At 35.9% G+C, this 25490-nt stretch overlaps 4 protein-coding genes across 4 annotated transcripts; 2 read left to right on the forward strand and 2 right to left on the reverse strand.

The window, feature by feature from the left end:
* Nucleotides 1–351: 351 nt before the first annotated feature.
* On the reverse strand, nucleotides 352–4344 carry LOC117625531 (receptor-like serine/threonine-protein kinase SD1-8). Its single transcript, XM_034357075.1, has 7 exons — nucleotides 2976–4344; nucleotides 2378–2533; nucleotides 1894–2090; nucleotides 1596–1806; nucleotides 1269–1506; nucleotides 916–1066; nucleotides 352–672 (listed from the first exon to the last, which is right to left on the reverse strand). The coding sequence occupies exons 1-7, from the start codon at nucleotides 4342–4344 to the stop codon at nucleotides 352–354; spliced, it is 2643 nt and encodes an 880-aa protein (XP_034212966.1).
* A 4461-nt stretch (nucleotides 4345–8805) lies between these two features.
* LOC117625958 (kinectin) lies at nucleotides 8806–12039 on the forward strand. Its single transcript, XM_034357563.1, has 5 exons — nucleotides 8806–9425; nucleotides 9991–10287; nucleotides 10569–10748; nucleotides 10962–11180; nucleotides 11463–12039. Exons 1-5 carry the CDS (start codon nucleotides 8958–8960, stop codon nucleotides 11841–11843), a joined length of 1545 nt encoding a protein of 514 aa, XP_034213454.1. The 5' UTR covers nucleotides 8806–8957; the 3' UTR covers nucleotides 11844–12039.
* A 1504-nt stretch (nucleotides 12040–13543) lies between these two features.
* LOC117626460 lies at nucleotides 13544–14171 on the forward strand. The gene is made up of 3 exons (XM_034358170.1): nucleotides 13544–13622; nucleotides 13826–13927; nucleotides 14011–14171. Exons 2-3 carry the CDS (start codon nucleotides 13834–13836, stop codon nucleotides 14151–14153), a joined length of 237 nt encoding a protein of 78 aa, XP_034214061.1. The 5' UTR covers nucleotides 13544–13622; nucleotides 13826–13833; the 3' UTR covers nucleotides 14154–14171.
* Nucleotides 14172–21408: 7237 nt separating this feature from the next.
* Nucleotides 21409–23461, reverse strand: LOC117625878 (isoeugenol synthase 1-like). The gene is made up of 5 exons (XM_034357467.1): nucleotides 23033–23461; nucleotides 22808–22942; nucleotides 22376–22604; nucleotides 21864–22067; nucleotides 21409–21698 (listed from the first exon to the last, which is right to left on the reverse strand). The coding sequence occupies exons 1-5, from the start codon at nucleotides 23222–23224 to the stop codon at nucleotides 21508–21510; spliced, it is 951 nt and encodes a 316-aa protein (XP_034213358.1). The 5' UTR covers nucleotides 23225–23461; the 3' UTR covers nucleotides 21409–21507.
* Between the last annotated feature and the right edge of the window lie 2029 nt (nucleotides 23462–25490).

A 25490-nucleotide genomic window follows, 5' to 3' on the forward strand; every position in this document is an offset into this window, starting at 1 on the left:
ATTGGATCAAATCAGCTTTTATCCATATTTAATTTATTAAGGTAGCGGGTGTCTAATGGAATTATCACATTGAAGGTCTCAATCCGCTCAAGAAGCTGCTAGAATAATGCTGGGTGTTGAAGTATCTAATCTTATATATCCACTCGTATTCACACAAGAATTTTTCTGTCAGCTTTCTTTTTGCTTTGTCTTTACATCTTGATTCAATTGCACATTGCAATAAGAAAGCTGACAAAATTACAACAACAAAACAAGAAGGTTCTTGAAGAAGACTAGTTGATTCTCAAAGCTATATATGTATGCAAAAATTAATAAATAAATAAATGCTGGATGATGAGGTCCTTCCTTTCACTACCTACCAACTAGCGTTGAAATTGTTACTTGGTTTACACTGTAGCCTTCTTCCTGCTTGTCTGAGGATGAATCTGCTTCAACTGCACTCTTAGTCCTTTCTAAGCAAAAACCAGGGTTTTTAGGGTTAGGCATTGTTGTTGCAGTTCCACTGCTCAACATCAAAACCACAGAGGCCATTGTTGGCCTATCTTCAGCACGCTCTTGGACGCATAAGAGGCCGACTTGCATGCATCTCAAGACCTCAGAATGGGAATACGATTCCCCAACATCAGGATCTATCATTTCCAACCCCTTTCCTTCATTCCATAGCTTCCATGCCTGCAATAGTTCCAAATCATCATGTCAATGTTAGTAACAAAACTATTGATGTTAATGTCAATGACTATATCAAGAGTAATGTTTCGTGTTGCCAGACAAATACTTATCTTGTTAGACTATGAATATGAATATTTCATTCGGACAAAAAGACAACCTAATGAAGAATTCATATTTAGTCTAGCATTATAAAAATTGTCTAGTATTATGGATTAAAAAAATTCTAGATATTGCCTTGTTACTTACATTTCCTAGGAGGTTTAGTTCAGTGTTTGAGGAATAAAATCCCTTGTTCTTTTTACCACTAATGATCTCCAACACCAAAACACCAAAGCTAAAGACATCAGACTTGGTCGAAAACTGCCCGTCCATTGCATATTCGGGAGCCATATAGCCGCTGCAGATGACCAACATAGTGAAATTAGTACATTCTATGTATATATGTGGGCAACTAATATTTTTTGAACTGAAGTGTTGCATTCAATAGACGGCAAAAAACCCGCTACAAAGCAGCTAATAATCATAGCAAAATTGAAAGCATACGCAACACGCACACACACACATATATATATATATATATGCATGGGATTGGTACTCACAATGTTCCCACCACTCTTCTGGTATTTTCTTCTGTCTGATCATTACAAAACAATCTAGCCATTCCAAAGTCGGATATTTTGGGGGCCAAATCTCCATCAAGTAGAATATTGCTTGCCTTGAGATCCCTGTGGATAATTCTAAGTCTGGAATCCTGGTGAAGATAAATAAGCCCTCGAGCAATCCCACAAATAATTTTGAAACGCTTTTGCCAATCCAGCATAGACCCCTTTGCTCTATCTATAATTCATGATTATCAACTTAATAACAATTTTATTTAATATTAAAAATAAAGTAAGACAAATTAAGTTTTTGAGGTAGCCACTCACTGAATAAAATGGAATGCAGGCTTTTGTTTTCCATGTACTCGTAGGTGAGCATCTTTTCATCCTCATCAATGCAGAAACCAATCAGTCGAACCAGATTTCGGTGCTGAAGCCTCGCAATTAACTCTACTTCGTTTTTGAATTCTTCAGTTCCTTGTCCAGAATTCGTCGAAAGCCTCTTGACAGCAACTTCTTGACCGTCAACCAGCGTGCCCTGGATTTGGAATAGCCACACATAATTAAGTCTTAAATTATATATGATCTTGTCATTGATTTCTAGCAAAATGTACTTAATAATTACCTTGTAAACGCACCCAAAACCGCCTTCCCCCAACTTATTTCGATTGGAAAAGTTATCCGTAGCCACTGCTAGAGTGTTAAAATCAAACAATGGCAACTGATCTAGCTCATCATTGCTCCTTTCCCTTGAACAGAAATCCCTCCTACTTGAGATAACTACCTCACTTAGCAGACTATCCCAGTTTCTTTCAAAAGAACCTGTTCAGAAGTAAGCGAAAAACAATCAACAAGCTTCTTAGTTCAATATAAATCTAGGTTTTGCCTCATTAATTTGTTGATTATATACATCTCGGCAAATGTTCTCTTGCTCGATTGTCTTATGTTGCCAGACTGAATTTGGAACATTGATCACATTGACTTTTGCCAAATTATGCGGTCCATATTCATAGTTTTGGCAAGATAAATAAGTATTTATTTGAGTGACAACATAAGTCTAGCAAGAAAACACTACTCTCTACATATACGTGTAAAAATTACACAAGTACCTTTTAGCTTTGAGGATTCTCTGTGCACAATTGGCAAATTCAAATTCCTCTTCCGTAGAAAATAGATGACAAGTCCCGATAGCAGTAGAATGCAGCAAATACTAACTGTAATGACTACAATCATGATCACTCGTTTTGCTTTCCCATGATCACCATCTGAAATGAACACAAGTTAGTGATCAAACTTTTCTTTAAGGGGGGGGACCAAAAGAATCTACATATACTTGGGGGTCACGTGACCGTCCAAATTAAAATTGGTCATGCAGCCAATTGCGGAAGAGTGAAAACTCTTCTGTTTTTCTGGTCAATGTGAAACTGTTTTCACAGCGACAAATAATTTCAACCATCCAGTCAAAGACATATCTACCAAAATTGTACTATGAATGTGATGTAACCCAAGAAAAAAAGTTTTGTGTGAAAACATAAGTTCAAAACATGTTTCAACACGAGTGGCACACTATTCTTTGACCAGGAAAAAAAAAGATATTGCCTTCCAAATTATGCTTCAACCAACTTGGTTAACTCTAAAGTATTTTTTTGAATTTTAAGAATAAAATAATAAAATAAATCAAAATTTAAAAATAAAAAAAAATTTTACCTAGCTCAGAAGCTGCCAAACGAACATAGAAACTTTGGCCGCCTTCGGCGTATTGCCTCAAGTCCATGAGCTTCCCAGTCCACATGACACAACCTGAGCCTTCTCCATTTGAAATCCTTGCATCAGAATATGCAGTGCAATTACAATTCTCCAAACACGTTTTCTTACACGCCTCCAGGCTCATGTTCATATCCACAAAAGCACCGCCACTCTCGGGCAATTTCATGTTTTCCAAAACCAAAAACTTGTCTTTCAAACAACCCAACTCTGTTGTTCTCACGCACCCATCTGACCCGTCTCTCAAGTTCCATGCCTGCAAATTCTTGGGCCCAAACCCTTCCAAGCACTTGCACACTGGCGAAGCATTCGAGTCACAAACACCGTAGGGACCGCACTCTCTAAATCTGTCACATTGGTCTTTTGGTGCGTACCAATATTGGTTCCATATCTTTGCGCTTTCGATCCAAATAAAGCGCTGGAGGTCCCCAGTTGGACTCACTGTCAACCGTGAATATATTGGTCCCGAATTACCCAGGATCGAATAGGAATAGTAGACCTCGTCAGGTTTTGTAACGAAGTTGAATCGTATATTGTTTGATGCAGTCATCTCTGGCACGCCACTAAACCTCTCCCCGTTCCAGGGGCCGCTCCGGTATGTTATGTTCTGTTTGTTCCACAAGAAAATCTCTGGGAAACCCTGATGATTTAGCTTGAAAGAAAAGTCCCCTGTTGATGGGTCTTCTATGCTTTTCCATGAGGTTATGTACCTGTCCAATCCTGTGCTTAGGTTCCACCCTAACTTCATGTCTGGCAGCAAAGTGTTTGTTGGGTAGTCAAAGCTTTGCCAAAGGAACTCATCTGTTGTGCCGTTTCGGGTTGAGTTTGCTTCTTTGAGGACTAAATTGCCTGAATCTAAAAGCTGAGCAATTGGGTTCACAGCTTGGGTTTCATTGGATGACCATGCTATTTGTTTTGTTTCTTCATCAACAAGAACAAGGTTTCCATGATCGCCGATTTTGAGAGTTGCTGAGTACGAATTCGAAAGCGGGGTGTCTCTATTGGCAACCCAAACCACTGTTTTTTCTTGGATTTTTTTGTACCATATTCCCAAGTACCAATCTGAAGTTGTGCCTGGCTTGAACAAGCCCAACTCAAAGACATCGCTGGCTGAGACAAGGGTTTGGTCATGTTGGAGCAATTGAGTCTGGGACAAGGTGTCTTTGGATGTGACAACTGGGAACAAAGTAAGTAAACTGAGGCATAGAAGAACAGTGGAACAATATTTGAGAGCTCCCATTCTTTCACGATTAGAGCTTCTCTGTGTGAAAGCATATAAGGGATTGGGTTTCTTGGTGTTGAAGAAATCCATTGATATAGAGGAGAAGACGAAACTAAGAGAGTCTTTTTGCAAGTTTGTACGTATGATTTGCATGATTGGTGGTTTTTACTTTTACCACGTATATAGGTGGATATGTAGTATTGGTTACTTGAGATCTACGGCGGCAAGTTTTCGGATTCTTTCCTAAATTTTTTCTTATCTTGTTAAGATTTTGAACCACTTTCCTATATTTGTACGCTCGCTTACTTGCATGGTTCACTCTCCTTTGCTCTATCCTTCCCGATTTACTTTCTTTCCTAATTTACTTTGATTGAGTTTTGATTACTTCAGTCTTTGCCGTCTTTTTATTATTATTTTAATTATCTCTATTTTCATATCCAATCGCGATATATTATGTTCTATGTCTTGGCTATGATGAGGTAGTTGAGAACATATCTTCTTGCACGTGATCCTTTATTTTACAGTAATACAAGAAAACCAATCATATCCATGGACACTACTGATATGACAAGTTCTTATTGGTTGTGAATAAATGAAGTTCGGAATGAGTCATCAAAAGAAAAACAAATGAGCAAGGAGCTTATAGCTCAAGTGGTTAAGAGTATTTATCTTTGCATGAGGTCTTAGGTTCGATTCTCTCTCCTCCAATATCGCTTCTTATTATAAAAGAAGGAAAACAAATGAAACACTGTCACATTATTTGGGTCCAAAAATTTTGTGTAATAGGTTTGTGGAAAAAACCATCGATCACCTCTTACAATTTTTTTTTTTTCAAACATTTTTATTTTGGCATGAAGCTCTTATAGTGTGTTTACTAATCAGGAATTGGAATTCGAATCTAGAATTGAATTCCAATTAATGAGGATTCATGCGTTTATTTGACATTAAGGAATTAAAAAAAATAAGTGAGGCCCACACAAAATTAGGAATTGAATTCCTGATTTTGGAGGAATTCAATTCTTGAGTAAGGGGTGGTATTTTAATTCCTGGAGAACTAACCCATTAGGAATTCATCTTTTTTACCCATTATATCCTCACACAATTTTAAAATTTTAAAATTTGCCATGTACTTTAACCCAACAACTATGACATTTTAGTAATTAGTACGACTCATACCCCAATTCCATCTAATTTAGTAAACAACTTCAATAGGAATTCGGAATTTAACTCTCCTCAATCTATATAGTTTAATAAATAACTTCAATAGAAATCCGGAATCTAATTCTCCTCAATCGAACTCCTTTTCAATTCAATTCATCTTAATCTAATTACGAATTAGTAAACATGCCATGAAATAGAGCCGCAACATGCATGTATTGTGTTGGAGGTATTAAGTAGATGGTGCTGTGTTGGTCTATCGTGTAATCTTCTTCGTAGATGAACAATCTGAGGCAAGTTTGAAAAAAAATAAAAATCTCAGGCAAGTACCGTTTTGAATTTAAAATTTGGTGTTTGATTGAAAATATAATAAAAGCTTAATCCTGATCCTCTCCGCTTTAGCATGGTGAAAGAATATATATAATCATAAGAGGACAAATATGAGAATCTACTGAAAACGACAAAATAGTCCTTTGCTCCTAGCTGAATTGTTTCCACTTTTTTGTTTCTTTTCTGAAAGATTATTTTTATTTTACTTACTTATTTTGCTTCTAGTTAAATTGTTTCTTTAATGTCATTGACTTGACTTGGATTCTTGCATCCGTCCATATAAATAAACCAGAAAAAAGCCAGAATAATTTGTGTGAAATATGGATAATACTATTTTTCTATTATCAGTGAATCACAGTATGTTAAGTGTGTTTTCACTAAATATAATGTGATTGGTCGAAAATAACACTCGTATATAGTAAAACAATATTACCGTAGTATTCTATAATTTTTTCAGTTCCACACAAATGTTTCTCCAAGTAACCACCACCGAATATATATATATATATATATTATATCAAATATATAATAAAGCAACTTTGGTTCTAGGTTGCCTTAAAGGCTTTTCGTAGTAATTTTTGGGTCTCATAAAATAAAAACAAAACAAAACAAAACTTAGGAAGTCATTAGCATTTTTTAAAATCAGAAATTTTTTGGTGTTATGGTGTAACCGATAATTAATAAAAAAAATGCAAAAACTAACTAACATTGTCATGGTCCAAGGTTCAACGAAAACGATCATCCTCAACATGAGCATAAAAGCCTTGGCAAAAAACAAAGAAAAGCAGAAAAGGTATCAAATTGATGCAATCCTATAGAGAGCTTATGCCTGAAATTAGCCATGTGATCAACATCACGATTTTGCTCTAAGTACACTTAATACAACACTGCCAATCTCTTCCCGACACCTCTTTGCAGCCACTAATCAAACTGAACAAGAGATGAGAACCATCAAACTCATGAGAATGTATTAAGAAATTTTAGTTAATACGAGGTCTTAACATATTGTATTATAATGAGATATTTTAACATTTCAAGAGAAAAATTTGTATGTCACGTATTTGTAGCGGGTAAAATTTAAAAGCGTTGTGCTTTCGACCATCAGTCCATCACAACAAATAAATAATGAGATTGGTCTCCATCCATTCCGAGGAATACAATTGGAGGGTTGTGTGCATAGTTATCTTTCCAACAAAGGGACGATAGCAGCAGGTGCAATTCAAATTTGGTTCAAGTTAAAACTTGTGCAACCAATCAGTTCCATTTTTGGCAAGTGGGTCCTGGCAAATTGGAATTGTTAATGTCTGATTTGATTTGAACACGGTGCATGTTTCACTCTAGTGCCAGAGAAAACCATTAAAACATAATTAATGAGACTCACAAAAAAGGGTACGTGAAGACCGAGAGAGAATCAGCTGCAGAGAGAGAGAGAGACTGCAGAGAAAGAAGCCTTAGGAATGAGGTTGTCAGTGTCTCAGTGTTTTTCTCCTTTTTTGTTTTTCTTTTTTTTTTTGAAAATAAAATAAAAAAACCAGAAAGTCAGTCCAAAATCACAGAGCAATCTTTTCTCTTTTTTTGAATTTTGCTATTAATGTTGCAATTTATTAAACATTTGTGAACCCATAAATAAACAGACTTCTTCAACGGCACGGACCACTTCATTGATTAATAATTTATTTTTCAATCTCAAAGTACAAAACAGACAGTGATTGTTTGACAAGAACCACCACCAACCCTGTTATGTGCGGCTCCAATCCAAAATTAGGCTTAAAATTGAAATTATTTATTTATTTATTTATTTTTCAATTCAAAACGCAGGTTCTTGCCATATGTCATTTCATTTACACATCTTTTTTCATTCAGATGAGCACACAGAGAGTGGAGCTAAGCAGTGTTTGTTTTGCATTTTTAGCACTTAGACAAATGAGCATGAGATCCTTGTTCATGTTTGGTAAGTGATGCATTTGAAACGATATGTGATTTTCTAGGTAGTGTTTGTTTAGTAACACGAAGTGCAGCGCAATGTTTGGGTCCTGAATAATAACAGCATTTTCATCCGTACAACTTTATGTGGCTTAATAACATTATTACACATGTGCAATTTATTTTGACCAAATTTATTGAACACGCAACCAAGCACCCGCTATTTTTTTTTTCCTTCATGTATTAGCCTAAACACTAAACATTCAATTAAATTTTAGAAATAATGACACGTGTAACAATATTGTTGGTGGAAAGGATGAGAAAAACGCAAATATATTGTCCTCAAATTTATATTTATAACTAAATGCCTAATCTACTTACCCTTTTGCCTGCTAGGCATTCCTTACTTAATTATTCCAAACTTATGTTAAACTCATTTACCTCGAGGAGGATGGGGCCAGATTCTCCACTACCATCTAACATATATGAATATGAATATAATAGTGGGTTTGGCCATTTTCAAATTTTAAGCATGATTTGCACCTTTAGATACGTATAGTTGAAGACCGTTATACTATTTAAAATTAACTTAGTGTGTTGTTTAATAAATTAATGCTAAAACCTATGATTTTTAGCTCAAATGGCTAGAGTAAAATAGCAAATGATATGTTCCAATAAGCTCGATCAAAAGAAATAACTCTATTTCATATATATGTCAGACTATGTAGGTGAACCCTCACAAAGAAAAGATGAGACATCTTTCTCCTTTCTTGTTTAACACTTATAATAGTTTGAATTTTTATAAAGTCGTGATATGCGTACTTACCAATTTGAATTTTTATTTAGTGGATTAAAACATGGTGATGCTTTATTAAGTGTTTACTTACAACTTCTATGTATAAAAATTGAAGATAACAAACAAGGACAAAGCAAGGACGAAGTGGTCATAACATAACATAAAGAACAATGACTATGAAGTTCATTTCAAATTCCTATAAAGAAAAAGAAGAAAAAAAAATTTGAACACAAGTACAACGAAGAGGAAATTAATTTGTCCAAACAAACTGAACTGCAACAGCAGCTTTCATTTGAAATCCCTGTTTCTTGCACTTCACGAGGTTGCACGCTCTCTCTCTCTCTCTCTCTCTCTCTCTCTCAAAGTGTTCTCCCCCAGATGCTGAGTTATACAAACAAGTAGCCGTCTAGCTTGCTTTCATTTTCAAACCCCAAAAAGAAACGCAAAGTTTGTGTCTTTTTCAACTCATTTTAACTCATCAGTTCAATTGACTCAAATGTCATCTGCAACAACAGTAACAGGAGGAGCAACAAGAAGACCAAAATGGCAGTACCCACCAGCACCACCAACCCCAAAAATTCTCCACTTTCCGCGTAGGCCTCGACGGAGAGCATCCAGGAGCGTTCATGGTGGAAGACCCAATTCAGGGGAGGCCAAGAAGGACAACAAGGGCAAGCTGGAAGCTCTGTTTGACCAAGAACGAGTTTTTTCCAGGGTCAGTTTGCCCATTGTGCTTTTTGAGCATGGTGATGGGGAAAGTGAGTGCAGGAGAGAGAGGGTTAAAGAGGGTGAGGATGGTGGTGATGAAGTGGTGGAAGAGGAGAAGTGGAGATTTCAGGCTGAGATGTTGAGGGCAGAGTGCAATTTATTGAGGATGGAGAATGAGATTGCAGTTAAGAAGATGGAGAGGGTCAAGGTCAAGGTGGAGAGGACTCTTAAATCAGCTGTTCACACTCTTGTTTCTGTTAGTCTTCTTCTTCTTCTTCTCCTCTCTCTCTCTCTCTCTCTCTCTCTCTCTCTCTCTCTCTTGGATTATTTGTTTTCTTTCGTTTTTTTAGTGGTCTGTTTGTTTCATTGAAGTTTAAATACTCATTTGGAAACTCCAGTAACCTCAAATTCAAATAGTTGTGCCTGGCACAAGTTTCTGGATTGATAGATGCATTAGGTTTCAAAAGCAGGACTATTTTATCCTTTCTTATGTTTGATCAAGTGAAAAAGGAGTGGAAAACAAACAGTTTATCCGGTTTGAATATTACAGCTTCTTCGTTTCAACAGTATCAGTATGCTTTTGGTTGTTCTTCTTTTCAATTTCTTGGATTACTTGGTGATTTTGTATCCATTTCTTAACAAGAAATTACAGGGAAAGAAAAGCAATGAACACATTGAAGTCATCTTGCTTTGGTATTTTTAGTTTTTTCTGTTACTATGTGCTTAACATAATTTTGCATTCTGTTTTTGAATTCTTTTCACAAATGTATTACATTATATGGTTCGTCTGTGACATGTTTAATGCTGTGATTGGTTTTCAGGGGAGAAAGAAGATTTGCGAAGGAAAGAATGCAAGTATGGTATTGGAGGAAGAACTTCAACACTTGGCAGAAAAGCTAGAGAAGTTGCAAAGGAATTTAGGAGTTAAGGATTCGGAGGTTCGAAACACTAGTAATTTTGATAAACATGCGTATCTTCTTCAAAGAAAGCTACAGAAGTTCAGACGAACATCGGATGAGATATGTGTCAAGGAGATCCAAGAGATGGCAGAAGCAAGCTTTTCGATCAAAACAAGCCATAGAGTAAATGAGAACTTGCTTTCGAGTGGCAAAAGTAATGTAAGGATTATCTGTCCTTCCTTCAAACTAGTGTGGTTGATCTTGCTTTGTTATACAATTCTGTTCTGCGATTCCTCAACTCCCATATTTAGTTGCCAAGACAACATGAGAATAGCAAAGAGAAATGTTTGTGCTTCAAATTCACAAAGTGATTGCAGACTTAAAGTCTTAGATTTGTCAAATGATAGAAATTCTCAAAACCCAAGTGAGGCATTGTTTTTATTTGCATAATTTTTTATTTTTATTTTTGCCTAATCTGGTTCTGTTAAAAAACTATGCAGGTAGACATTCTCAGAAGGAAAATGGAGGGATTGTCAAATGGGATGCTATTAGAGAGGATGAAGGAAGAGTATGGTTCAATGCTGTCTACCGCCGACAGTTCTGTTGCCAGTTCTGCCTCTTCTTCCCAGAGAATTGAAGCCACCAATTTGTCTTCTTATTTGATACAACAATTTTACAAGGCAAGTCCTTGCTTCGGCTGTTTATTGTTTTTAGTTCCCAGTCTAAAAGAACGAATTATACTTATTTAAAAAAGCATAAAGGAAAAGAATTTGACTTATACATGTTTGAGGTGAAATGCTCTCAATTTATGTTGGATATTCAAACGCTCGGCTCACACTAACATCTATAGCATAGAAGGATTCCTTTTAAAGTTTAGACAATTTTCTATGCAGGAGAAAGAGTGTCGTGAAGAGAATGTGTGCTCAGGACGTTGCAAGGCGATAGTTCGAAGAATTGTAGAGCAAGTTCGAGTTGAGACAGAGCAATGGTCTCAGATGCAGGAGATGCTGGGGCAGGTGAAGGAGGAGATGGAAGAATTGCATGCCTCTCGAGACTTGTGGAAAGATCGAGCGCTAGATTCTGATTATCACATCCAATCCTTACAATCCGTTGTAAGTTTCCATACCAGATTACCCTATGTTTAAAAGGAGTGTACTCTTACAAATTTTACGCAGGCACTATATGAACACATTGACCTGGAAAGTAATTCTATTGTGATGTCTTTCTTTTTAGTTTCTATTTTCTGTTTGCTTCAATGGATGTGAGATTGAGTCTTGGAAGAGAGGCATTCATGAGGCAAAATGATTGAAAGGGTTTTTCGTGATGCTTGAAGGCCTGAAACTTAGTTTATATAATTCCTTTGAAATATATTCTAAGTCATATTTCTTGTTTAGGTGCAAGAATGGAAACAGAAAGCTGTCTCATCTGAAAGCAAAGCAAAGGAGTTGCAGGCACAAGTGTCTATGCTCCATGGAGAGCTTGATAGGTTGAGGAAGGAAGCAAGCATAAGAGCAATGAAGGCCAATGGTTCACCACTTATACCCCGGGATCCACAGAACGAAATGGAAAAACACGTCCTGATTTGTCACTTGAAGGAAAATCATTGTCCCAAAGAAGGTGGCAGCAAGCAAAGAAAACTAGCCACATGTACCAACAGAGTGCTTGTTGCTCCAAAAAGATCACCCTTTCGAGACATCGGAAACTCCTCATTGCCGGAGAGGCAGAACAGCAAAGCAGTCTTCCCTTTGCATTGCTCTCTACCTTCCAAGACATAGAAAAGCTTTTGAGATTCGTTACATTGGATTCAACTTCGGAATCTTGCTCTTTTCTAACCATATTAACTGCAGGGGCTCTCCCTCTTTGCTAACCATATGAATTGTACGGCATAGTTTGTGGTTTTTCACTTATTGCATCAATGATATGCCTCCAATTTCTATCACAGCTAATGAGCTAGAAGCCCAGGTCAAAGCCAAATCCATAGTAAAGCCTATGTAGGCAAAGTCTTCAGTTAGTGTTTAGCCGAATTGAGCTGTCCTTAATCCTAGTATATAAGATGTGGATAATGCTACGGAGATCACATTTATAAGAAAATTTATAAATATGGTATCTCTAACATTTTGCATAAGATATTAGGTCTCTTGTCAATTATTATTAATTAGATGCTCTAATTTTTTAGTGTAACGAGAGTGAGTTATGCATGTCACGCTCTCGAGGCACACATACTCCCGCATCCACTTAAAATCATAACGACAAAACATACTCCTTGATCACAAAAGGATGAGATTATTATATAAGATGTAACACAAACGTTACTCTATAAAAACACACTTGCCAAAAAAAAATAATCATTTACGTTCTGTTTTTTTAGGATCATTTATGTTCTGTTGGTTGGGAGAATAAGGTATATATTTTAAGAGCATCTCCAAGGAATATGTTAAATTCAACGTGACACTTACAGCATGTAGAAAAAATGGATGAAACTCCCTCCAACCGAAATGTTCAATCCTACGTGGAATAAATTTCTTTCTCTTGTTGTTATTTTTGGCTATTTGACTTTGTGATGTTATTTAATTATTTAATTATTTATTTTAATTTATGTGCCTAAAAAGTAATAAACCAATGATCACTATATAATAAAATAAAATTTTAATTTGACATATTGAGTCGAATATGTCCAATTACAATATAAGCCATCAAATTCAAATTTAATGTTTGATATTTGACATGCTAGCAACCTTCTGTCTAACCTTCTCTTTTGGACCTTCTCCCTTCTCCTTATAACAAGTGTCATTTATCTTACACTTAAAACAATGTTATTAATGCATCGCACAAGTTAGTTCTTGTTTTCCAAGTTTACCCTTTTAAAATGTATTGGCTTTTATATTTCCTTCAATTTATTCAAATTTTGTTACAACTTCTTTAGCACATTATTAAAAATTAAATAAGAAAAACGTCATTTTTTAGAATTTTAAATTAAAAAAATTTGTTACATGACATTTTTATCATCTTTATTTTGTTTTTAACAAAACACACGTTCTCTTTGGAAAAAAAAAAATTTTATTTAATTTTTTAACTAGGTGATAAGAAAGTTGTAAAAAAATTAGCTTGTTATTAAAATAAATTAATACATTTAAAAAGGGTAAACTTGGAAAACAAAAATTAGTTTGTGCGATGCATTAATGACATTATTTTAAGTGTAAGGAAAGTGACACTTGCCATGAGAAGAAGAGAGAATGTCCAAAAGAGAAGGTTGCTAGCACTAAAATGAATATAAAACTTTAAAAATAAATGGGCCTGAAGATTGAGCTGGGCTGAAAAAGCTTTGCATCAGTCTAGCCCGTTCTTCATGGGCTACGACCCACAATTGTTTTCTATGTTCCAGCATAAAATGTGCCTCCACAGTTACTCAACTAACACACCATAATCATCGCTCTCAACGTTGAAGCGTCTTCTCAAGACTCTCTCTCTCTCTTTCTCTCACAACACACACAACATTTTCATTTAGCTGTGAGTTCTCCAAATTCATCTGAGTTTTTCATTCTCAATCGATCAGCGTAAGGCTCTACATTTCTCGCTGAGTTTTTCATTTAAATTTATGATTTGCTCTATGAATTCTTTTCCTTTAGTTTTTGTGGATTTTCTGTATTTATTCCTCAATGTATTTCGTATTACAAGATTCTGTCATTGCCATTTATTTATTAGGAGATTAAAAATATTATTTTCCGTTTGGTATATATGTTCATAATTGTTATTGCAGTCGGAAAAATGTCAGGAATTTACATCGTCGGAGCTCTCTTGGGAACCTTTGGGTTTACATATGCTTTTGACAAGGTTGTTTCTGACAAAAAGTTATTTGGAGGTAGAGTTTTGATGATAAAGTTGCTTGATGAAACTGTGTTTATGTGAAAACAAAATAATTTAACCTAGATGATAAATAACCAGGCAGTACTCCGTTGACCATTTCGAAGGAATGGCAAGAAGAAACTGAGAAGAAGCTCCAGGCTTGGCCTCGCACTGCAGCATCTCCTGTTGTCATGAACCCTATCTCTCGCCAGAATTTCATTGTCAAATCCACCTCTAAATAGGCCTCATAATAAGCTCAGTTCAGTTGAATTTTTTTTTTTCTTTCTTTTCATTCTTTGGCCTTATAAGTCATGCTAATAAATATCTCAATGTTACTGATATAAAACGGCGACAGGAAAATATTTCCGTCAACGGAATTATTTTTTTGGCTATTTTGTTCTTTAGAATGTGAATTACCTGTTAGCTTTTTGTTTAGATTTAAAGGTCTATATTTTCCTCAGATAAACATGATTTTAAACGTTGGAACTTTACTTGACATTTGAATATATTATATATGGGTTGGGGTTGGAGATGCTCTAAGATTCATTTTGCAAATGATTGTTGGGACTGGTGGGCAGAGTTCTGTTGTTGATTTGAATAGCATCTCTTCAAAAGATAAACTGACATTTGCTTGCCAAGAATTTTGGATTGGTTTGCTTCCTATGCATCGTCAATTGGCAATCATGAATCATCCAGACGTTGTGCATTTACCCGCATTTTGTGACATTTAGATCATTCTAATAATCTAATGGTCCAAGATACGACACTTCAATTTTTAACTTTTGACACCTATCTATTTAATTAACTTTAACCCTAACATTGTTAACTCTAATTATTATTTTGTTTTTAAAAGGCTAAATAATTTTATGGGTTATCGATTTCAATGGTCCCCCAACTATTGCTCCAGTATACTTTTGGTCCACTAACTAAAATTTTCATTTCAATGGTCCTTCAACTCTTCATTTGGTATCCAAACAGTCCTATTGGAACAAGGAAGAGATGTGATTCACCACCACCACCACCACTCTCTCTCTCTCTCTCTCTCTCTCTCTCTCTCTCACAAACTTCTCAAGACACCCATTACCTCCTCTCCCAGCTAGATAGATCCCATCACAAAAGCAGAATTAGCAATGAATAGGAAGGAAATTGGTGAACAAGAAAGGAAGATAGAGTCGACCATGACATCAGTTGGCTGGAAGTAGATGAAGAGGTAATACCCGATCACAAGCCCAATTGAAGTTCCAACTCCAAAATTGCAAAAACCCAAAATCGAACTCAGAATACCCATCTCTGATCTGCCCTTAAAATTTATGTTTCTAGTAGCTGTCCACCAAAGGATTTTAGAATTTTTCTTATTTAGTTCCTAAGATAGTATTTGATTCATTGAGCTGATGTGCTGCTACATGGACAGGGACACCTGTGATGTTTCGTCAGAATGCCCCACCAATGAATTTCTTTCCATTTCTGGAAAATTCAAGGAATGTGCCAACAACTCTTAGAGACTTTAAATCCATGGAATTGTTCCCTCAACAAGCTAGTTTTGGCTCCTCTGTTCCCATAGAAGAGTCCAATTTCTGTAAATTTAAAGGCATTGTTGTAGCAGATGACCATATTCTATGGCGGACAAGTAATAGTGTTCAACAGAATAATTGACAGAGAGAGGAATCGGGTGAGTTGCAGGGATGAACAGACCTTGACTGTTTTGCCCCTCGATTTCACGGAATAATTGACAGACTTTGATGGTAGGACCATTTTGATATTAAATAGAGAATTGAAGGACCATTGAAATGAAATTTTAATTCGTGGACCAAAATGATATTGGAGCAATAGTTGAGGAACCATTGAAATCAATAATCCATAATTTTATTTATTTATTTATAAAAATTAATAGAGGAAAAACCACAAACCAATCATCAGCCACCCATGACCACCCCCACTCATGGCAATCCCTTCCCTCCTCATAGCCAAGCCAATATCCCCTCCTCTTTAACCTCTTCTTTCTCTCATTTTAGTGAAGCATCATTTGCACAATCGTCTATATTTTACTTATTGTGCTTGGGTTTGAGGAATTTGTAACTATGCTACGCATTTGTCTAAATTGATGCATGACTGAGCAACTATGACGGGACCTTCAATCTTCTTGACCTACAAAATTTGAATGTCCTAGTCCATATGCATACCGGTAAGAGGACCAGTTGCTAACCAAATAATTTGGTTGATGTCTTTGTATTCTTGCTAACTGGCGATGTCTTTCTATTCATGGAAGAGAGAGAGAGTTGTCAACGGTGATTGGTGGAGAGGGGTCGGGGTGGCAGTCGGAGTTGGGTAGGTGGGATGGCTGCTAGGTTTATAATTTTTTCTCTATTGTTCAGTTTAATATGTTTATTTTAAATTAGAGTTAACATTGTTACGGTTAGATTAATTAAATAGATAGGTGTCAAAAGTTAAAAATTGAAGAGTCGTATTTTAGACTATTAGATTATTAGAATGGTCTAAATTTCTGAAATGAGGGTAAATGTACGGTGTCTAAATGTAGAGCCTCGGGATCTAATTAATTGATATTGCATGTCATTTTTACAGCTTTAATCGTTTAAAATGAAACAGATTTAAAGAATGAAAATATTTAAAAATTATATTTACAAAACAAAGCATTATAGTTTAAATACTTCGTTCACGATACACACAAGTCAACCAGTATACGACAACAAACGCAATATATTAATAGGAATTGCCATCTCTATTATGCACTGGCGGAGGGAGCTAAGGCCCAGGGTGGGCATGTGTCCCCTCTCAAATTTTAGTTTAGGCTATTGTATTATTAATATATATAATCATACTTTTCTAACCAAATTGTGAAGTGCCCATGTATTTCTTTCTTTGTATGTTTGTAATTTTCCTTTTCTTACTATCATTGCTACCATTTCACATCTCTTATTGTCGTACTTCGATTTGTGGTGATAAATTACCGTTCAAAATTTCTTAGTGTGTATTTTTAATAAATTACATTTCATTTAATTTTTTCCATGGATCATTGTTCAGTAGATAGTTTTAATATAATATGTAAAATAATATAGTACAAAAATTAGGAATTTTGTATCAAGTAAAAAATTAGTTTCATTGTCACCCTAAAGAAAAATATATTTCAATATATAGGGTGCCCCCTCAGTGAAAATTTTCTGGCTCCGCTACTGCTATTATGCATACCTTTCTCATGTTTAAGAGTTTGTAGTTGGAGTTGGCACTGATCAGTCCCTAGAAGCATAACCGAAAAATTGTATGGAGTCATCACAATGTTTTGCTTTTTGTTTGTATCAATAAAAGAGGGTGTTCAACTTTAGACCTTTTAGAGCACTTCCACCACTGAAGGGAGCAAGGGTGGAACTAGAAATTTTTCAACGGGTGCGCTAGCTAAAGTTATTAGCTTAAAATCTAGGCTTATTTATGTATATGCCCCATGTGCTTTCAAACTTGTCTCAGATTACCATCTGGGCTTTGAAACGTCTCAAAATACCCCCCAGACTTTTAAAAACAGTCTCACGTTACCAATTCCGTCAGTATTATAGATGTTCCGTTACGTGCTTTGGGCCCCACTTCGTTTCAATCCTTAACATTGGAGAATAAGGATTTTTCAGCTTCAGAAAAGGAGAAAGGGGGTATTTGGGTGAGAAGGGGAAATTTGAAGAAGGCTAGGGCTTATCAAAAGCCTGCTCTTGTAATGCTTCATGGGTATGGTGGCAATTCATCCATCAAGTGGGTTCACTTTCTCAAAGTTTCAATATGTACATATCTGATCTATTGTTCTTTGGCAAATCCTACACCAACAGGCCAGAAAGGACAGAGGTTTTCTAAGCAAAATGTGTGGCAGAAGGGTTGAAGAGATTAGGGGTGGAGAGATTTGCTGTTTACTCTATAAGTTATGGAGGGTATGTGGCATATTGGATGGCTGAGATGTATCCAGAGTTGGTGGAGAAAGTTGTGGTTGTGAGTTGTGGGGTTGGGATGACAGAGGCGCAGAAAAGAGAGCAGATCAATAAGGTTGGAAGCAATGCATTGAATCTCCTTGTACCTGAAAGTGCTCATGATCTGAGGCTCTTGGTGAATCTGACAATGCACAAACCTGGCCCTTCTAAGAGGGTCCCTGATATTTTCCTTCATGGGTTCATCAATGTGAGTCTAAAATTCCTCCATTTTTATAACACCACCTTACATGGTAGATTATAGTTATTTATTCTTCAATGGTATTGGTATAACACCACCTTACATGATAAGCCCTAGCCTTTTTCTCCAAATTTCCCTTTCTCACCCAAATACCCCCTTCTCCTTTTCTAAAGCTGAAAAACCATTATTCTCCAATGTTAATGATTGAAACGAATTGGGGCCCAAAGCACGTAACGGAACGTCTATAATACTGATGGAATAGGTAACGTGAGACCTTTTTTAAAAGTGTGAGGGATATTTTGAGACATTTCAAAGCTCAGGTGGTAATCTGAGACAAGTTTGAAAGTACAGAGGGCATGTACATAAATAAGCCTAAAATATAATGCTCTTTTTATTCTATTTTTATACTTACAATTTCTATATTTTTCTAGAAATAAAAGTATACATCATATAAACCACGCACGTAGGGTGACACCACAATAAAAAAGTGGGCCAACTCTCCCCCTCCCCCCCAAGTGCACTCGGGTTTGATTCGCTAGTCATAACTCCATTTACTAAAGTTATCAGCCATCAAATCCAATTTTGATACATATTATTTGATATCTCCATTGGAGGTGCTTTTAGCTGAGCAAACAAATTAAATATAAGATGATTATAGGCCTATAGGTTGAGTGGACAAGGAGTTATTAGGCTACATTTAGGTGGACTACTAATCTTTTATAGAGTGAAATCACATAAAAATACATTTAATATTTTTTAAAGGCTACCTGGGCTAGAGCCCATGGTAGCCTTGTTGCTAGTTCCACCCATGGAAGGGAGTCCTGGCAAGAGGGGGCCCAAGCAACTAAAGGTAGCTATAGCGCAAGAGTTCCAACCCCTGGTAACCAGTGGCCCTAGCAACCTGGGCAAGTCCACGGGCAAGTTTAGCCCGAGCTGCTATCTAGGCAAAATGACAGCCAAAAAAAAAAAAATAGATTTTTTTAATTTTTTTATAAATACCTAGTCATATTCTTTACTTCCAACACCAAAAACTTTATACAAATTCATCTCTTTATATCTCATGTGAATAGTAATTGCCATTGCCGTAGCCTATAGAGGTGGAAACAAAATTACAAGGGCTACCACTATTCACATGAATATTGAGTTAGTGAATCACAATGTCCATCTGTACCACTACTACAAAAATAATCAAAGGCCACAGACATATAAGGGCACACATACAATATTGTGCCCTCCTTTCTAACATTAGACACAAATAAGTTATATTTATGCTAATTTTTTTTTTTTGGGGGTATAAAACACAAATATTTGTGATAAATTCAAGCATATGGGGCACAATTTTAAATTAGGCACAAGAATTCATGCCCTATGCATTGTGCCTCTTGAGATTGAGTCTGATTCTCTGTCGGTGGTTCATATGGTTAAAAGTTATGAGGAGTGTCTTGCTGCTGAGGGTGCTTTTGTGGAAGGGGAACGTCGTCTTCTTGGCAATCATGAGTCATCTGCTGTTAGGCATATCCCTCGTCATGCAAATCGGGTTGCCCATCGCGTTGCCCGTTTCAGTCTTTGTGATCAAGGTCTATCATGTTTGATGGATGTGGGTCCTTTATGGCTCATGAAAAAATACCCACATCCATGACCCGTTCTTCAGAAAATGTAAGTGAATTATTTGGAGAGACAAAACATTTGGGTCTTGATCTCTGACAGATGTGACATGTTCTAAACACAAAAACTATTTTATGCCCAATACTTTATTATAATTTAGATGTGAAGTAATTTTTTATTTTCAAACTCTGTTTTACAAAAATCATTTTGTGCCCAATAAGTTGTAATAATTTACATAGCGAAGTAATTTATTTTTTCTTTTCAAACTCTGTTTAATATTTCACGGCTTCCGTCAAGGTTTCTTCTGTTTCTTTTGTTTTGTGTTCTTTTGGGCAACCCTCCACCTAAAGTTAAGTTTAAAACTTTTGACCCTATAAAATATCTCATCCATCACCCTACTTTTTTGAAGCCCTTTTTTTCTCTACTCCTCCCCCTTCTCTCTGTGTCTCTGCTGCACCCATTTACTAAATTTCTTTTTTGATTCTATAGATTGAGCTTAATATAGTTGGGGCTAGTTTGATATTGTTATGCTGTGAAAATAATCATTGTCAGATTTGCTATGAGAGAAATCAGCTGTGGGAGAAAGCAGTTTGGCGTTTGGTAAACTTTTTATTAAAAGTGTTGTTAGTACTAATTCCCGCGTAATCAGAAAATAATTCGTCCATAATCATTAAATCTAGTGCTTCTTCGAAACTGATTTTCGCATAATCAGAAAATGAAAACACCTCATTAGCTGTTTTTCCTTATAACTTTCTCTCACAACAATTTTTAACAATAAGTGATTTTCTCATAGTTTACCAAACAGGCTAGGCTTCCTAATTTTTTTTAAAATCATTTATCATCCCAAATAAACAATGCTACACGGGCACTTAGTCACTGTTGTAACTTTTGCTTAAGTAATGTTGCTACTATCTCATTCTAGCTTTTGATTGTTTTTTTTTTTTTCGTGTTCGTGATAGTGGAGGACAAGTGTTGCTGTCGGTGCTTGCTTTGATTATCATCCACAACAAAAGGAGCCTAAAAGAGAAGGAAAGAGAAACGGAAAAGCTTCTCTTCCCAAAGTGAGTTGTCTTTTAAAGCAAAATTGTGTTCTGTTTTGCATCATGTTATTAGCATTGCAATGCCTCAATTGCATATACTCTATTAAAGTTTAAATTGAATGATATGCTGTTTTTAATGTTCGGAAATTTTAGGAGAAGTACAAATTTGAAGAGGAGAAGGCTTACTTTCAAGAGGTTGATGCCTTTGAGTTGTTGGAAGAGAGAGAGGAGGTTGTTGGTGGTTGAGAAACAGAGAGAGGGAGAATATAGGCGGCTGTGGTGGAGAGATAGGTTTTTTTGTATCTTCTTATTATAAATAAATACATTGGACACGAATGAGTAATTTTTGTGCATGTGCAAAAGTCAAATTAGGTGAACAAAGCCACATAATGCCACATACGTTGCCTAAAATTGTTGAATTTTAGGACACTATAAAGAAAAATCGTGCCTTTTGAGCAATGGAAACTCCTATAAGGAAACTGACTAATTTATTGTGATTGCACTGTTGCAATTACCATAGAGCACGAATAATTATGCCTTTTTGGGCTAAAGAGCACAAACAATATTGGTGGCTAAAATCAGATATTTTAGTACTGTACGATCAGAAAAACACTTCAATACCACAAATTACACAAAATAAAGGACAAATGATCACTATTAGGGGCTTTTATTTTATATATAATATAAAATTATATTACGATACCGGAGAATATATCAAATATTTTATTCAAAGAAAAGAAATTACATGACTAACAATACTCAATAATGATTTGTCATTTAAACAGCATAAAGCTCACAATGCTGCTAATTTTGGCTTGGGAGGATCAACCAAGCAAATGTCAAGGAAGCTATCAATGGAAGTGTACTTGTATTCCGGATATAACTTGGAGGCCTCTAGGTTGTTTTCTGTGAATTCATAAACTTGACCTACGACGAATATATCGTGGGCAATGGACGCACGTACATTGTCAGCGTGAGGGAGTGCTGCAAGGAAGAAAGAAAGCAAAAGAGGAAAAAAAAACATCATTACCACAAATACATAATATTTCTTCCTTCCATATTTAGATAACCAAGCAGATTAGCACTCAAGCGCTAACCGGTTAGTAAGTTAAATACGGAGTTTGATAAGTTTTAAATGAGAATTCTCACTCTTTGAGTATTCAATCAGTTGTTGTGCGGAGACATAAACCCTTTTAAGAGTGCGTCCTGTCTTCTTCTCCCAAAGAGAAATTAAATCCAACTGAGATATAATGTTTCCTTTTGGTCTGCAAGTGATGGTATTGTTGGCTGCCCTTGGATCTGTTGCTGCTTTTATTGTGTAGGTTGCTATGTCTTGCTCGTAATTCATCACGACTAAACATGTACATAAAAAACAAAATAAAACAAAAATCATATTTTCTCGCAAGCATATACTTCTGATTATTCATTTCAATGTACAGTTTTATTCAAGAATAAAATTTTTGTGCAGCCAAGGTGACTTGAGGGGCAAAACTTTCCATTTAATCGTTGAGGTGAGGTTGCTTTCTTTTTATTTATTTTTACGTAATTAAATAAAACCACCTAGAAAATAGAACATTATTTCATTGTGCATCAGAATTAATAAAATAAAATAAAAAGATTATATATATATATATATATATATATGACCGTCAAGCTTATACCTTTGGCTTCACCAGTGCCATAAACAACGACTTCGTCCCTTTCCTCGTGAGGATTAAGCAAATAACTAACAAAATAGGATCCAAATGTGTTTCCACACACATAAGTGTGGGGAATTTCTGCTGCTTCTGTAGCCCTTCTAATCGTCCTTCTATCCTCATGGATAGCCTCAAAAGGCGCCAGTGTACTTTCTCTTGCTGGATCATTTCCAAACTCTGATGGGATAAATCTCTGTTTCTCACAATTACAATAAATATAATAGTTAGGCTTAAGTGCACATACTCAAGTAGGCCATATATTTTCACCAGCACGAGTAATATTTTCTTATCAGACTTATGATTATATTACAAGATTTTGTGAATGTAATCCACAGATAAGAATCAATGGTTCATATTCACAGCCTGACCGCAATATAGCATTTATCGTGTTTTCACCTTTATATTGCCGACATCTTTGATGGCATTGATAATTTTGAACTGTTCAAGAAGTTGAGGGATAGGCAGCGTAGATATTACAACATCAACTTGTTTTAAAGCCGCGACTAGCTTTTCATGCTCATCCAGTTCACCCTGTTGAAATGGCAGTGAAAAGCAGAATATAATTAGTAGAGTTTGGCCAATTTAATTAGGAAAATGAGGGATTAACATTAATTTAATTACTTGGAAGATGGTGAGCCCCATGGCTTCAAATTCTTTGAGCAGCTCAAGCCTGGAAGAGTCGTTGCTGGGTTTGATTGGCCGAACGTAGGCATAGGTTGGATGGCCCAAGGAAAGGCTTGCTTTCACCATGAATTTGCCAAGATACCCTGTGGCTCCAATTATCAGTATCTTACTCTTCTCGTCCAAGCCCATGGCTTCTTCTTCAGTAGTACTTTTCTGATTAGCAGCTTATTTTGAAATCTGGGAACCGATTAAGCATCCTTATATAAGAAAATTATGGCATGGCATCACATGGCTTGGTCCAAGGACGGACCGTCCCTATGACTACTAACCTGGGCTATGCCCCAGGTAATTTTTTTTTTTTTTCCTAGTCTAAAATAGCAAACCCCGAACACCTCCCCAAGTTCCAATCAACCCATGTAAATGGACTCCGACCGACAGATTTTGATTTAGTGCATTGACTTGGTGGAGTTGCGTGTAAGGCACTTCCCCGTTTTAGTTCCAAGCCGCTTGGTTGGCATGGAGCCACGTGATTCTGTAAACCACATGACAGAGTAGCTATGCATCCAAGCCAGGTCATTCTGAAACCACAAGACAGAGTAACTTAAATCATTAGGGACCAGTATGTACAATTCCTGCCCAGAGAATGGCCCGTTTGGCTATGTAATAATTTGGATTTGAATTAAGAAAGTTTACTTTTGGTCCTGTAGATTGTCGGCTTTATCATTTTGGTCTTCATAGTTTTAATATTGTCAATTTTATTCTTATAGTTTTAATTTAGAGCAATACAAGGAACGTTTTAATTTCTGTTAAGTTCCCCAAATTCCTTTAAGTTTTGACAACGTGGAGAGGTATTTCAGTTTACTGGAGGTATCTAATGGTAAAACACAAGCTGGAACTCTTCCCATTCACTTTAGGTGAGATTTTTGGGTTTAGGGTTTTGAATTTTTTTGCATATATGGGTTAAAATTTGGGTGAATAGGAGAAATTTGGCTCGACTGGATCAAAACACCCTTCTACCCCTCTAAGTGAAGGGCACGTGGTCAGAACTTAATGGAATTGAGAGGAATTTTGATAGAAATTGAAATGTACCCTTAAACTGCTTTGAACTGAAAACTACAAGAATAAAATTGACAAAATTGATAAATTACAATGATAAAATTCACAAAATTTAAACTATGGAGACAAAAATGATTAAAACTGATAAACTACAAGGATCAAAAATAACTTTTTGCCTTGAAGACTTGAGATTCAAACCTAGATTGAAATCACTGTAATTCGTTTTAATTGTTTATATTGCTCCATTTAATCCTCGTGCTCCTTTAAAGAATGAAATCATTTTTTTATAAGTTAGTCTTTGACTTTAATAGAATTCGTTTATTTCTTGTTATATTGATCCATTTTTGTAATCCTCGTGTTAATAACTTAATAGTATTACATTGTTTAAGGAAACACGTGATAAACACCACCTTAATCATAAGTGCCGCATCACCACAATACTTGTGCCACACCAGTTGACCATGGTTAACTTCTAATAATAAGTACCTTAATCAAACAATAATCTAAATATTTTCACAGTTCTTCCCCTCACTGACGGACTCAGAACTTTTTTCAAAGAAGGTGAAATGTTTTGACCAGTGTATATAGTCACGTTTAAAAACGTATAATTCACTCAAATAAAGCTAAACAATTATATATGTACTGGAAAAATTAATATTCAAATTCCCATGTCAATTCTCCATGGGATCCAAATTTTGCATAATCTTCTTAAGTTCATATGGATGCACTCCACCACTCAAAACATCTATCGATTAATTCATACGGGAGCCAATTGAAATTTTAAATTTTAGGTTATTAACAAATATAGATGGATAGAGAGGGGGAACAAATTAAGGGTAAACTGCCGAAAACCCCCCTGAATTATAACGCTTGTCGAAATGTCCACTTTGAATTATTTTTTCAGCCAATTTAACCATTAGACTATTTTAAATGGCCAATTTAACCCCTGCCGTTAGTTTCCATGTAGTTTCATCCAATTTTCCGTTAAAAATAATTAAATCTTTAAAAACTAAAAAAGCAAAAAAAACAACAAAAAAACAAAAAACAAAAACAAAAAACCCTAGCAATCAACGTCTTCCCCGCCCCATCCCCCAAACCCTCTCTCTGCAATCCCATATCTGCAAGGTATTTTCAGTGAAAGAGTTGCGGATGTTTTTCTAGTGAAAGGGCAACAGCGAAGGTGGATTGAGGAATCAAGATTGAAGTGAGATTTGCACTTCAAGAATCAAGATTGAAGAAAATTATGAAAATTGATTGAAACCTAGAATGAGAAATTTGAGATTTGGGTGTGTAACATGTTATCATCTGGTGGGATTTTTGGGGTCAAAATATCGTCTAGTGGGTGGACTGTCTGATTTCTATTCACCTAATTTGGCTCTCTGTCTCTCTTCCTACTCTG

Source organism: Prunus dulcis, chromosome 4 (assembly GCF_902201215.1).
Source record: "Prunus dulcis chromosome 4, ALMONDv2, whole genome shotgun sequence".
NCBI lineage: Eukaryota > Viridiplantae > Streptophyta > Magnoliopsida > Rosales > Rosaceae > Prunus > Prunus dulcis.

Bases quoted from the DNA above. Each gene is read 5' to 3' on its own strand.
- LOC117625531 (XM_034357075.1), bottom strand. From the start codon at position 4,344: ATGGATTTCTTCAACACCAAGAAACCCAATCCCTTATATGCTTTCACA. The intron at 1,507-1,595 runs GTGAGTGGCTAC...CATGAATTATAG, and splicing joins CCTGCATTCCATTTTATTCA to ATAGAGCAAAGGGGTCTATG. The intron at 673-915 runs GTAAGTAACAAG...GAACTATTGCAG, and splicing joins AACTAAACCTCCTAGGAAAT to GCATGGAAGCTATGGAATGA.
- LOC117626460 (XM_034358170.1), top strand. From the start codon at position 13,834: ATGTCAGGAATTTACATCGTCGGAGCTCTCTTGGGAACCTTTGGGTTT. The intron at 13,928-14,010 runs GTAGAGTTTTGA...ATAAATAACCAG, and splicing joins TGACAAAAAGTTATTTGGAG to GCAGTACTCCGTTGACCATT.
- LOC117625958 (XM_034357563.1), top strand. From the start codon at position 8,958: ATGTCATCTGCAACAACAGTAACAGGAGGAGCAACAAGAAGACCAAAA. The intron at 10,749-10,961 runs GCAAGTCCTTGC...TTTTCTATGCAG, and splicing joins TGATACAACAATTTTACAAG to GAGAAAGAGTGTCGTGAAGA. The intron at 11,181-11,462 runs GTAAGTTTCCAT...TTTCTTGTTTAG, and splicing joins TCCAATCCTTACAATCCGTT to GTGCAAGAATGGAAACAGAA.
- LOC117625878 (XM_034357467.1), bottom strand. From the start codon at position 23,224: ATGGGCTTGGACGAGAAGAGTAAGATACTGATAATTGGAGCCACAGGG. The intron at 22,943-23,032 runs GTAATTAAATTA...CCATTTCAACAG, and splicing joins TGGGGCTCACCATCTTCCAA to GGTGAACTGGATGAGCATGA. The intron at 21,699-21,863 runs GTGAGAATTCTC...TCTTCCTTGCAG, and splicing joins ACTGATTGAATACTCAAAGA to CACTCCCTCACGCTGACAAT.